Genomic DNA, 12,319 nt, shown 5'->3' on the forward strand with positions numbered 1-12,319 from the left:
CAAAACAGTTTTCTCACCTGTTTCTTTGCAGCAATGTTTACAATCTGTTCAGAAGTATCCTTGATGCCTGAAGAAATCCTAGAGTTCCCTGGGACATTAACATCTCCCATGGAAAAGACCGGAAAGAGAGGCCTAAGAAATCGGAACTCGCTACTTAAGGATCCACCAGTCAAACAAACATCATAACTGTAAGTCCTGGAAAGCGACCCGTTCTGCGAATCAGCACAGTTCTCTTGGGTATCAACACTGGCAGGTGGGAAGTGAGGAACAGCCGCAGTAAAATGGCTTTGGGGATGCTTCTTGAAGACTTTCACCACAATAAACACAACAATGCAGACCAGGAACACAAAGGAGACTGCAGCCAAGCAGATCACCAAATACTTGGTCAAGGTTTTGTCTTCTTCCGGTTCTTGCACACTGACATCCACCCTCCTCAGGAAGGGATCCGAAAAGCCATCCACAAGAAGAACATTAAGCAACACTGTGCTGGTCTGTGGAGGAAGACCGTTGTCTCTGACCTGTATCACCAGTCTCTGCTTGTTAGCGTCTCGCTCATTCAGGGCTCTCCTGGTTTTCACTTCCCCATTCTGCGCTCCTATGCTGAAAAGGGCTGGGTCCGTGGCCTTCAGCAATTCATAGGAAAGCCAAGAGTTTTGGCCAGAATCTGCATCCACTGCAACCACCTTAGTGACCAGATAGCTGGCCTCGGCTGATTTGGGAACCAGCTCGTTGCATGGGGATGTGTTGTTCTGGAGGGGATACAGGAAGAAGGGAGCATTGTCATTCTCATCTATAATGTGGATTCGGACAATCACTTCTGAGCTCAGGGAAGGAGAACCTCCATCAGATGCCCTCACAGTAATTCTGAAGCCTCTTATCTGCTCATAGTCCAGGGATCGGAGGGCATACATGTTTCCGGTTTCAGAGTTGATTGAGATGTAAGAAGTCACCAGGCCCTCACTCTTCCCAGGCAGAACTAAGTAACTCACTTTAGCATTCAGCTTTGTGTCTAGATCCAGAGCGTGGACTGAGCCGATGAGCAAGCCTGGAATATTATTCTCCCGGATCTGCATGTCATATGAAGACTTTTCAAAAAGGGGAGAGTTGTCATTGACATCGGAGATCTGAACATTAATCAATCTTGTTGAAGTGAGCCTAGGAGATCCCCAGTCAATGGCTGTGATGGTGATGTTATACTCAGAGACTGTCTCTCTGTCTAGGGGACTTTGGAGCACAAGCTGATAAAAGTTGTTTGTGGTGGCTTTGAGCACAAAAGGAAGATTCATCTCCACAGAGCAGATTGTTTTGCTGTTGTCTCCAGAGTCTTGGTCTCTCACACTGAAGAGGGCCACCATTGTGTCCAAGGGAGAATCCTCCTTTAAAGTGCTGGTCAGAGATATGATGGACACTTCTGGGGGGTTGTCATTCTCATCTTCAACCTCAATCAGTACGTTGCAGTGCCCTGAAAGACCCCCCCCATCTGTTGCTCTGATGTTCATGTTATAACTCTTCTCTTTTTCATAATCAATCTGTCCCCAAACAGTTATTTCACCAGTAATTTCATTTAAATAAAACAAATTGTTTATCCTTTCTAGGATTCGATGGAATGAGTAGAGGATCTGTGCATTTGGACCCACATCATTATCTGTAGCTTCCACCTTAATCACAAAAGTGCCCTTAGGGAGATTCTCCTTTATTCTTGCCTTATATTCAGACTTACTAAACAGAGGAAAGTTATCATTATTATCCAGAACATTAATATTAATTTGAACTGTGCCGGTTTTCTTTGGAACTCCTCCATCAATAGCCATTAGAATCAATCCAAGGTGTGGCATCTTCTCCCTATCTAGTGATTTCTCCAGGACAAGATCTACATATGTGTTTCCATCTTTATTCCGTTGCACATCAAGCCGAAAATGCTCATTGGGACTAAGAGTATAGTTTTGGATGCCATTTTCTCCCAAGTCCTCATCTTGGGCAGGTTCCAAGGGGAATGTTGTAGTTTCAGGAACATTCTCAGGAATGTCCAGCTTAACTTCATTTTTCCAAAATTTGGGTGCATTGTCATTCACATCTTCTATCTTGATTTCAATATTAAAGATCTCTAAGGGATTTTCCAAAATCAACTGAGAAAGAAGTAGACAAGGATCACTCTGGCCACATAAAGCTTCTCTGTCTATTTTATCATTAATCAACAGATTCCCAGTATGAATATCAAGGTGGAAGTATTCCTGGGTGCCCTCAGCAACTAAATGTGCTTTGCGTGTGAAGAGCTCCCCTGTTTCCAGTTTCAATTCCTTGAGCACATTAGCCAACAGAAACCCCCTTTTCTTTTCTTCAGGGACAGACAAGCGAATTGAAGCACACATTACTCTAAGGAATGAGAAAGAGAGAAGGACATACAGACCTTGCCTTTTCCAAAAGCAATTCTCCATGATTCCAGTCTCTTCCTTGTAGCCTCAAATTCTGCCACAAAATTCAGTCCTTCCTTCCTTCTTCCTTCCTTCCTTCCTTCCTTCCTCCCTCCCTTCCTTTCTTCCTTTATGATTTAATTGTTCAAATCATATTCAATTTTTCAGTCTTTTGCCACTTTATAATCTGCAAACGTTTCACTGCCAAAGTCAGATTCCTTTTGTTCAATTTTGTGTTACTCTCTGCCCTCATTCTGAGCAAGCAGAACAGAATTAAATTTCTTTGTTAATATCGCCACCATGTGGTGAACTAGGCAAAAATTCTATTTGTATTGTTCGGCACACTGAATCCATTTTTATCTATCCACTAGCCAACTACCCAAACGTATTATTTTATTAAATATTTAACTATATAGAAAAAGAGTAACAATCTGCACCAAAAAATTTTAAAAGTTGTTGATAAAGACTGTAATCCAGTCCTTTTACAGTTGCGTTCTGAATGACATATCCAGTGACTCTTTAGGTGGCTTCTGTTGTGTGGGAACAGAATAGAATAGAATGGAGTGGAATGGAATGGAATGGAATAAGAATAGGAATAGGAATAGGAATAGATTGGAAGGGACATTGGAGGTTTTCTAGCCAAGAGACATTCCAGATAAACTGCTGTCTAATATCTTCTTATAACCTTTAGTGATAAAGCACCCAACACTTCTGAAGGCAAACTATTCCACTGGTTGAGAAGATGAAATTTCTCTTTATTTCTAGGAAAATTTCTTCTTGTCCTGTCTTCAGGTACTTTGGGGTATAGGTGACCAGTTCTTCCTTATGGCAGCTCCTTAGATATTGGAAGACTGCGTATGTCACCCCTAGTCTTTCTTTTCATTAAAGTTGACACACCCACGTTTTTTGTTCCTGTCAACTGCCTAGACTGGTTTTCTTGACAATTTAACAGAAGTGGCTTGCCATTGCCTCTTTCCTAGACATTAGACAGAGAGATTGGCCCAAGATCACCTTTTCTATCTTACTCTCTCAGAAAAGCAATTGCTTGTTATATTCCTTTCTTGTTTTATATAACAATTTCTTGTTATATTCCTTTCTTTCTTCTAATCATCCTCATCCCTCATCTTCTCTTTGCTTCCACCTTTCCAAGTATTCTCTAGAGAACTCGGTGTTGCATAATACGTCCAAAGGAGGACAATTTAAGGCTGTGGCTTGAAGGAGAATTGTGGATTGATTTGTTAAAGCAAGAAATTTGGTCTGAATGCAAGCACTTGCATATAGGCAATTTTGTTTAAAACAAAATTATTTTCTTGTTAGTTCTTTTGCAGCATAATAATTTATAAACCTTCCTTTATGATAATGGGTAAAATAGTTTAGAGATTAGCCTTGTATGTACCTATGTAAGTGTGGGTGGGTGTAAGGAGAAAAGGAGGAGAGCGGGGAGTTCTACTCTTTCATCATTTCTCTAGGGAACAGGGTTTTGCTTCCTCAGTTGAGAAGACATTCGTTCCTCTCTAAGTAGTCCATTAAGTGATGAGGTTAGCCTCTAAATCAGGGGTAGTCAACCTTTTTATACCTACTGCCCACTGTTGTATCTCTGTTAGGAGTAAAGTTTTCTCTAACTGCCCACCGGTTCCACAGTAATGGTGATTTATAAAGTAGGGGACAAAACCCCTACCGCCCACCATGAAAGCTGGAACACCCAGTAGGGAAGTAGTAGGAAGGAAGACTACTTTCAAACTGCTCTAAGAAAATGTGCCTGGATGTCAAGTTTGCAATGGGAGGGAGATAAATAAAGGCTGACATTTTCTGTTCCTGTTTTCCAAAAATGGTTGAAGCCCCTTTCAAGTGACAAGGCAATTAGGTGGTATAAATCAACCCTCTATGATCATCCCTTTGGAATGAGTTACATATACAAAATTTACTGGCCATTCTTGGGAACTAATAATATCCAGTAAATAACCCAATATGTTGGCATCCTGTCCCCATGTCTTTCCATGTTGCAAAAAAAAAATGCAATTTTTCACTCATTATCTCTGCATTATTCAAACCTTCAGCTGTTTCATATCCCTTCTTTAGCTTTTTTATGGGTGTTATTTTGTGGTATTGTTTTCCTCTTTTTGACCATTTGTTTTTCATGTTTCTGGAAATTTTCACCTCATAGTGGCCCAAATCTGGTCACCTCATAGTGACCAAATTAAGCATTACATTGCTAGTATCACTCTCTACCAATCAAAGTTGAGCCTTGATCATAAGCTGCATTACAAAACCTTCTTTTTCTAATCAATGTAGTCAAACCTCATTTAAATAGTTTTTAATTCAATTCACATCCATTCTCCCAAATACCCATTCTACCATCTGCAACATTTTAAACACCTTCAATTGCTTCATTTCAGGAAAATTGTAGAGTTTTATTTTAAGGCATTTCTGAAACTTCTCACCCTCCCCCCAAGCTTAATGGAGATAAATACCCATGAAGAAACCAAAATACATGTAAACCCAATACAAATTTGTCAATATATCATCCTAAATAAATTAGTTCCCTGGAAATTCACAGTAAATATACTTTAGTACACAGCTGTGGTGGCACAGTGGTTAGAAATTGCAGGCTAATTCTGCCAATTGCCAGGTGTTCTATCCTGACCAGCTCAAGGTTGACTCAGCCTTCTATCCTTCTGAGGTCAGAAAAATGATGATCCAAATTTTTGGGGGCAATATGCTGATTCTATAAACTGCTTTGAGAGGGCTGCAAAGCACTGTGAAACAGTACAAAAGTGCTAATAGATAATTTTCATGTTGAAAAATTAATTATTTTTGAGTCATTCAAACTATATAGATTTATAACTTAATTATATTAATAATCATTCTCACCTGGGATATATGCTCTCTTTCCTCCAATTGATTAGGAAGATCATGGCAATCATTACGGATCTGTGGATTCAGCATACTTTTTGGATGCTCCATAGTAAAAACAGGAAAGAAAGGCCTAAGGAACTTGAACTCACTGCTCAGAGACCCATCAGCTAAGCACACTTCATAGCTGTAGGCCTGGGAAGATGTCCCAGAATTAGGATCCACACACTTGTCTTGCAAATTTGGTCCTCCAGGGAAATTCGATGCAGAACTTCCTATGAATTTCCTTCGCTTCTGAAATTTGGTTGCAATAAACACCATGACAGAAAGCAGAAAAATGGATGAGATGGCAACCAAGCAGATAATCAAATACATTGTTAGAGTATGATCTCCTTCCTGCAGGATTTCACCCGTAGGATTATCCATAATTTTCATGTAAGGCTCGGAGAAGCCGTCCACTAGAAGAATTCTTAGGGTCGCAGAGGCAGATTGAGGAGGATGCCCATTATCCCTAACTACCACAATAAGAGTGTGTTTGAAACTGTCTCGGGTGTTCATTGGCCTCATGGTTTTCACCTCTCCATTCTGAGTCCCAACAGCGAAGAGACTTGGATCTGTGGCCTTTAGCAGCTGATAGGAAAGCCAAGAATTCTGCCCTGAATCTCTGTCCACTGCCACCACTTTGGTGACTAGGTAGCCTGTCTCTGCTCCCCAGGGAACCAGATCATTTGATGGAGAAGTGCTGTTCTGAAGGGGGCAGAGGATGAAGGGGACATTGTCATTTTCATCCATAATAAGAACTTGGACCATTGTTTCTGAGCTCAGTGGAGGGGAGCCGTTGTCTACGGCCCTCACCATCACCTGGAAATCCTGTATATCCTCGTAATCCATAGATCGAATGGCATACAAGTTCCCAGTTTCAGAGTTGATGGAGATGTAAGATGATGCAGGCTCTTCCCTGATCTTTCCAAACAAAAGAGAGTAGGTTACTTTGGCATTCTCTTCTGTGTCCACATCCACGGCATGGACTGATCCAATGAGCAGCCCTGGAATGTTGTTTTCTCGTAAGTGCAAATTGTAGAAACTTCTTTCAAACATTGGAGGGTTATCATTGACGTCTGAAAGTAGAATGCTAATAACTGTCACTGAAGTGAGTCTGGGAGAACCTTGGTCAGTGGCTGTGATGGTGATGTTATATTGTGGCATTTCTTCTCTGTCCAATGGCTGTTGAGTCACAAGCTGGTAGTAATTGTTCTTTGTGGGTTTTAGTTGAAAAGGTAGGTTTGCATCGATGTTGCAGGTAGTTCTGGCATTATGTCCAGAATCTTCATCCTTGACACTGAATACAGCCAGCAGTGTTTCGGGTGGAGAGTTTTCTGGTAGGGGATTGGTGATGGATGATATAGTTACCTCAGGGTAATTGTCATTTTCATCCTCAATATCAATAAGTACTTTGCAATATGCAGACAATCCCCCTCCATCTGTAGCTTTGATGTTGAGTTCATAATTGTGTTTTTTTTCATAATCAATTTTCCCTACAAGCATAATTTCTCCAGTATGATTGTTTAACCTGAATGATTGGAGTACTTCGGCTGGTGCTTGGCTAAAAGTGTAAATGATATGAGCGTTGGATCCAATGTCTTTGTCAGTGGCTTCAACTTTAACAACCAATGAACCTGTATGACTATTTTCCATTAGTTGCACTTTATACGTTGTTTGTTCAAACTGGGGCACGTTATCATTGATATCCAGAATATCAATAATTATCTGTGCTGTGCCAGTTCTCCTTGGGATCCCTCCATCCACAGCTTCCAGAGTGAGGATAAACTGAGGGATCACCTCGCGGTCTAATGGTTTCGTCAAAAGCAGTTCTGCATATTTCCTGCCATCATTTTGACTTTGTACATCCAGCTTAAAATATTCGTTTGGGCTAAGTATGTAGTTCTGGATCGCATTTTCCCCTTTGTCTAAATCATGGGCTGTCTCCAAAGGGAAACGCACATTTATGGGAGTCTGTTCAGGTATTTCAAAAAGGAATTGATTCTGAGAGAATGTAGGGGAATTATCATTGACATCTTCTACTTGAACTTCAATTCTGAACACTTGCAAAGGATTTTCCAATACAATTTCAGAGAATAGAGTGCAAGGATCACTCAGACCACACAAAGCTTCTCGGTCAATTTTATCCCTTAATATTATATTCCCAGAATGAGGATCCAGCTGGAAATCCTGCCCGGAAGTCTTAGAAATCAACTGTGCTCTGCGAGCAGAGAGCTCCTTCACATTGACTTTCAAATCTTTTAGAACATTTGCTACTATTGATCCAGCTTTCTTTTCCTCAGGCACTGAATAGCGGAATGGTTCACACCACATACCAGAGCTACATAGAGAAATAAAGAACAAGACCACTTGCCTGCTAGGACGAGATGCTTCCATTTTCTCAGCCTCTTTCTGGGAATATAATTCTTTGTAAAGCAGTCTCTACAATTTCTTTTAGATTTTTGTTCAGTATTTTTTGGTATTCATGCTTGGATATTTTCTTAGGAAATTTCTCAAGATTTAATTGAGAGCTGTTGCCTTTTGTTCTGAAATTCCTTTGTGCAATGACTACATCATTCTGAAGTAAATGAATCTCTCTTTCTACTGTTTGGTGCAATAGCACCACCTTGTGTGTAAAGTAAAATGTAGCACTGAATTTATGAAACTTTTGAATAGAGCATTTATTTAAATCAAGGGTCTTCAAATTTGGCAAGTTTAAGACTTGTGGACTTCAACTCCCAGAATTCCTGAACTAACATAACTGGAGGAAGAATTCTGGGAGTTGAAGTCCATAAGTCTTAAAGCTGTCAAGTTTGAAGACCCCTGATTTAAATTATAGAACAAAATTCTGTATCCAATCTGATAAACTGAACGATAATGTAGATTTTAAGAATCGTTATATTAGAAGGGTCATGTTATGTCTATGGAATAGATATGAACCCAAACCATGCCCTCAAAATGCCTTTAGGAATCTTAGCATCAGTAGCATTTTATAGGAAAAAAAAGCAGACCACTTTCCTGGTGATCTCCATTCTTTTATTTGTAATCCAAAAGCAAAAGTGTATCAATTACAGAGATGAAAGTAATAGGCAGGTCTCCCTCTTTTTTTCTCCACAACCAGTTTAGCTTGCAGAGCAGAAATATATAAAAAAGCAGAACTTTTCAGATGAGGAATGTAGGTCAAAAAACTGTATGTAAGGAATTGGTTAGAGAACACCTAGCTGTTCTGAAAGAGCTCAAGTCTCCAGGAGTTAATAGTTTACACCCCAGGGTGCTAAAGAAGCTGGCAGACATTATCTCAGAACCACCAAATGAAATCTTTCAGAGTTCCTGGAACACAGTGGAACTGTCAGAGAACTGGAAGAGTATTTATGTGGTTCCAACATTTTAAAAAGTGAAATTGATGGACCCAGGAAACTACAGACCAATCACCCTGTTCTATGTTCCAATATCATGAACATTCTGGAAAAAGTAATCAAGCAGCATATTTGTGAGCACACAAAACTAATCTAGAAACCATAATGGGCTTATTAAGAACAGGTCATGTCAAATAAATCTTGCCTTCTTTGATAAAGTGACTAAATTAGTAGATCAAGAAAATGTTGTAGATTTCAGCAAAAGATATTTACTTTGGTAAACTAGACCATAACCTACTTCATGGTCAGATAGAACAATATGGGATAGACAGTAGCACTCCAGATAGATTTGCAGTTAGCTGACCAACCACCCTCAATGTACGGTCCTCAATGGAACCGCATCTAGGTGGAAGGAAACATGCAGTGGGGACAATGGACAGCCATCTGTCTGAAATGGTATAGGGTTTTCTGTTCAAGCAGGGAGTTGAACTAGAAGACCTTGGATGTCCCTTCCAACCCTGTTACTCTATATTCTAAATTTGCATATTATCCAAAACTGGGAGGGTTTGCCAACACTTTAGAAGGTAGACTCAAGATTGAAAAGGAAGTTGACATTGGGCCCTCTCCAATAAGATGCAGGTCAGTGATATAAAAGTAAGGTCCTGAACTCAGCAGGAAAAGTCAGGTGCATAAGTTCAGAATTGGCAGTACATGGCTCAATAGAAGTACTTAAGATATGAGTCAGCATTATGCTGCAGCTACCATAAAAGCCAATGCAGTCCTGGACTGCATCAACAGGGGGATAGCATCAAGATCATAAGAAATGATAGGACCATTCTATACCTCACTGGGGAGGCCGCATTTGAATTGTGTCCAGTTCTGGTCAGCACAATGCAAAAAAGATGCTGAAGCCCTGGAAAGAGCAACAAAGATAAGAGGTCTGAAGGCTTTGAATTGTTTATTTGGCTGGGTTTTTTTTTTTGTTTCTTGCATATTGAAATACACTTTTAAAAATTATTTTTGGCATTTGTTGCAAGACTTATTCATTTTGAACCTTAGCTTTCCTCACTTGCAGATTCAGGCTGTTTGTTGGTATTCTGTTTTAGTTTTATGCCCTCTTTTCGTTTTTTTAATACTTGTTTCTCAGTTTATCAGAAAGTTCTTTATGCAATCATGCTAGTTTCAATTGGGCTCTCTTTGTTTGTTTTTTTCTCTGTAGCATCATGTTAGACTGGGCTTTTATAATCTCATTTTTCAGAGTTTCCCAAGCATCCTGTGTTGCTTTTCCTTCTAAGATTTCTATTTATGGAATCTTTCCTAATCTCTATCTAAGTTTGTTGAAGTCAGTTCTCTTAAAGTCTGAGACAGCAGTTTGACTTTGTTTGATTACTTTTTCCCACATTATGTTGAATTCCAGTATGACATGGTCACGCTCCACCAAAGTTCCAACCTTATGAATCAATGAGAATATAAGATGAAATCAAAAAAGCAACAGGCTGCAGAGGGATTATTTGGAATTGAACAGCAGAAGACAGAATTTGAAACTGAAGTTGAATTATATATAAATGATGAACATGTAATTATTAAAATATACAAACTTTTATCGAAATTTGGAATAGAAAAATAACAAGTGAAAACTTACGATAACATCAGCTAAGAACTTTGGATGCAACGTATTGATGGAAGAATGGGAAAATGTGATTGAAAGGCTAAAGCTTACATCATGCTAGTTTCAACTGGGCTCTCTTTGTTTGCTTTTTCTCTGTAGCATCATGTTAGACTGGGCTTTTATAATCTCATTTTTCAGAATTTCCCAGCCATCCTGGGTTAAGTTTTTTTTAAGTTTTACAACCTAAAAGAGAATGTTTATTAAATGATGTACAATCATTTAATAAACAATTTGTACAATTTGTACATCATTTAATAAACATTGTCTTTTAAGTATATGACTCTAGAAAAAAATAGGTAGAATGTATTTATGTTGGAAACCAGAACTTTTCTTGCTGAGATTAATAGACAATTAGAAAAGAGCCATGGAAGATTACTTTTATACATGATCACTCTTGTGCAAAAATGGAAATAATTTGAAATGCCCACATTGGAGAAATGGTTGATGAACATGACAGAATTAGCAGAGATGGCAAAATTAGTTTGTTTGATTTATTAGTGACTGGAAACTTCTTATGGGCTTTTTGCTGAAAAAAGAGAAAAATGAACTTATGGTCTATGAATTCTATCATTAGAAGGAGTAGCTTGCAGAAAGAAGGAAATTATGATGTAACCTTTGAGTCTGAGAGTAAAATATAAATATATGCATAACTGCTGTGAAGATCAGAAGCCACTTCTTTATTATTTTTCTTTTTTTTTCCCTCTCATTTTCACTATTTAGTATTTTTTCTTTATTTTCTCCCAATATTTACATGGTTTTATCCTGTTAAAAATTCTTTACAATTTTTTTTACACACACACACTTTCTGTATGTGGGGGGGAGAGAATGACAACACCCAATATTAAATAATCATTTCAGTTTTTTAAAAATGGCTAAAATCACACAATTTCATGAGATTTTGATTTAACATTTAAGCTGAAGGGGCAATATGTGGATGATGTTAGTGAATTCTTTTTAACCTCTATTTAGTCTAAAGTTCTGAGGAAGGAAGGAAGGAAGGAAGGAAGGAAGGAAGGAAGGAAGGAAGGAAGGAAGGAAGGAAGGAAGGAAGGAAGGAAGGAAGGAAGGAAGGAAGGAAGGAAGGATCTTTGACAACTTTATTTCTGGATGGGGTAACTACCCTGTTCAGACCCAGTTCACAACTTAGGAGCTCTCCTGGACTCATGATTCCTGCAGGGCTCCCTGCACTCAGTCACTCAAGCCCTAGTCATGTCTTGCCTGGATTATTGTAATGTGCTTTACACAGAGCTACTTGTAAAGTAGAACAAAGAACTTGCTGGCTTGATACCATCAAAGCTGATATAAAGATGAACATCCAACAACTGAAAGAAGCTGTGCTTGAGAGGATAGCATGGAGAGCACTTCCCTATAAAGCCACCAAGAGTCAGACATGACTCTTGAGGTACATTCAGAAGCTTCAACTGGTACAAAGTGTGGCAAACTCTTTGGGGCCCCTAGAATGGCCCTTGCTATACCACTGCTTCACAAGCCACACTGGGTGCAAGTTTGCCTCCGGGTGCAGTTCAAGAGTTATGAACTTTAAAACTCCATGGCATGAGTCCAGGTTACTTGATGATCTTTCAATTGTAAGGGATGTAAATTTAGGAAAGAAGATGGAGGTTTTGCAAGAGGTCAGGTGTCTGACAGGTGCTACTGCCAGCAGAGACAAGAAGCGTATTCTCAAGATAGTCAAGAATGCCAATAAGGAGTGTGATGTTGATGCTATTATACATCTTGGCACAAATGATCTGTCCCAAAAGGATGTATTTTCTGTGCAGAATGACTTCCAGAGCTTGGGGTATTAACTTAGTAGTACAGGTTGTAGGCTTATCTTTTCAGAGGTTTTACCAGTATACAATATAAGGAACAAAAAGGTAAAGGCCAGTGTGCAGCCAGAATTTAATGTGTGGCTAAAGGAGTGGTGTAAAAGGGAAGGCTTTGATTTTATTAGTCATGATGTCTGCAGCTGGTCCAATGAAAAACTGTACAAA

At 39.2% G+C, this 12,319-nt stretch overlaps 1 protein-coding gene across 1 annotated transcript in view; it reads right to left on the bottom strand.

Annotated features, from left to right (window-relative positions):
* The window catches only part of LOC113436459 (uncharacterized), a 53,201-nt gene that overhangs the window by 5,422 nt on the left and 35,460 nt on the right, over nucleotides 1-12,319 (bottom strand). Inside the window, exon 3 of the mRNA XM_087930385.1 lies at nucleotides 5,283-7,745. Coding sequence (XP_087786511.1) covers nucleotides 5,283-7,745 — 2,463 coding nt within the window. The remainder of the gene's footprint in view (nucleotides 1-5,282; nucleotides 7,746-12,319) is intronic.

Source organism: Pseudonaja textilis, chromosome 3 (assembly GCF_049901715.1).
Source record: "Pseudonaja textilis isolate UNSWEBS1 chromosome 3, rPseTex1.2, whole genome shotgun sequence".
Taxonomy (NCBI): Eukaryota; Metazoa; Chordata; class Lepidosauria; order Squamata; family Elapidae; genus Pseudonaja; species Pseudonaja textilis.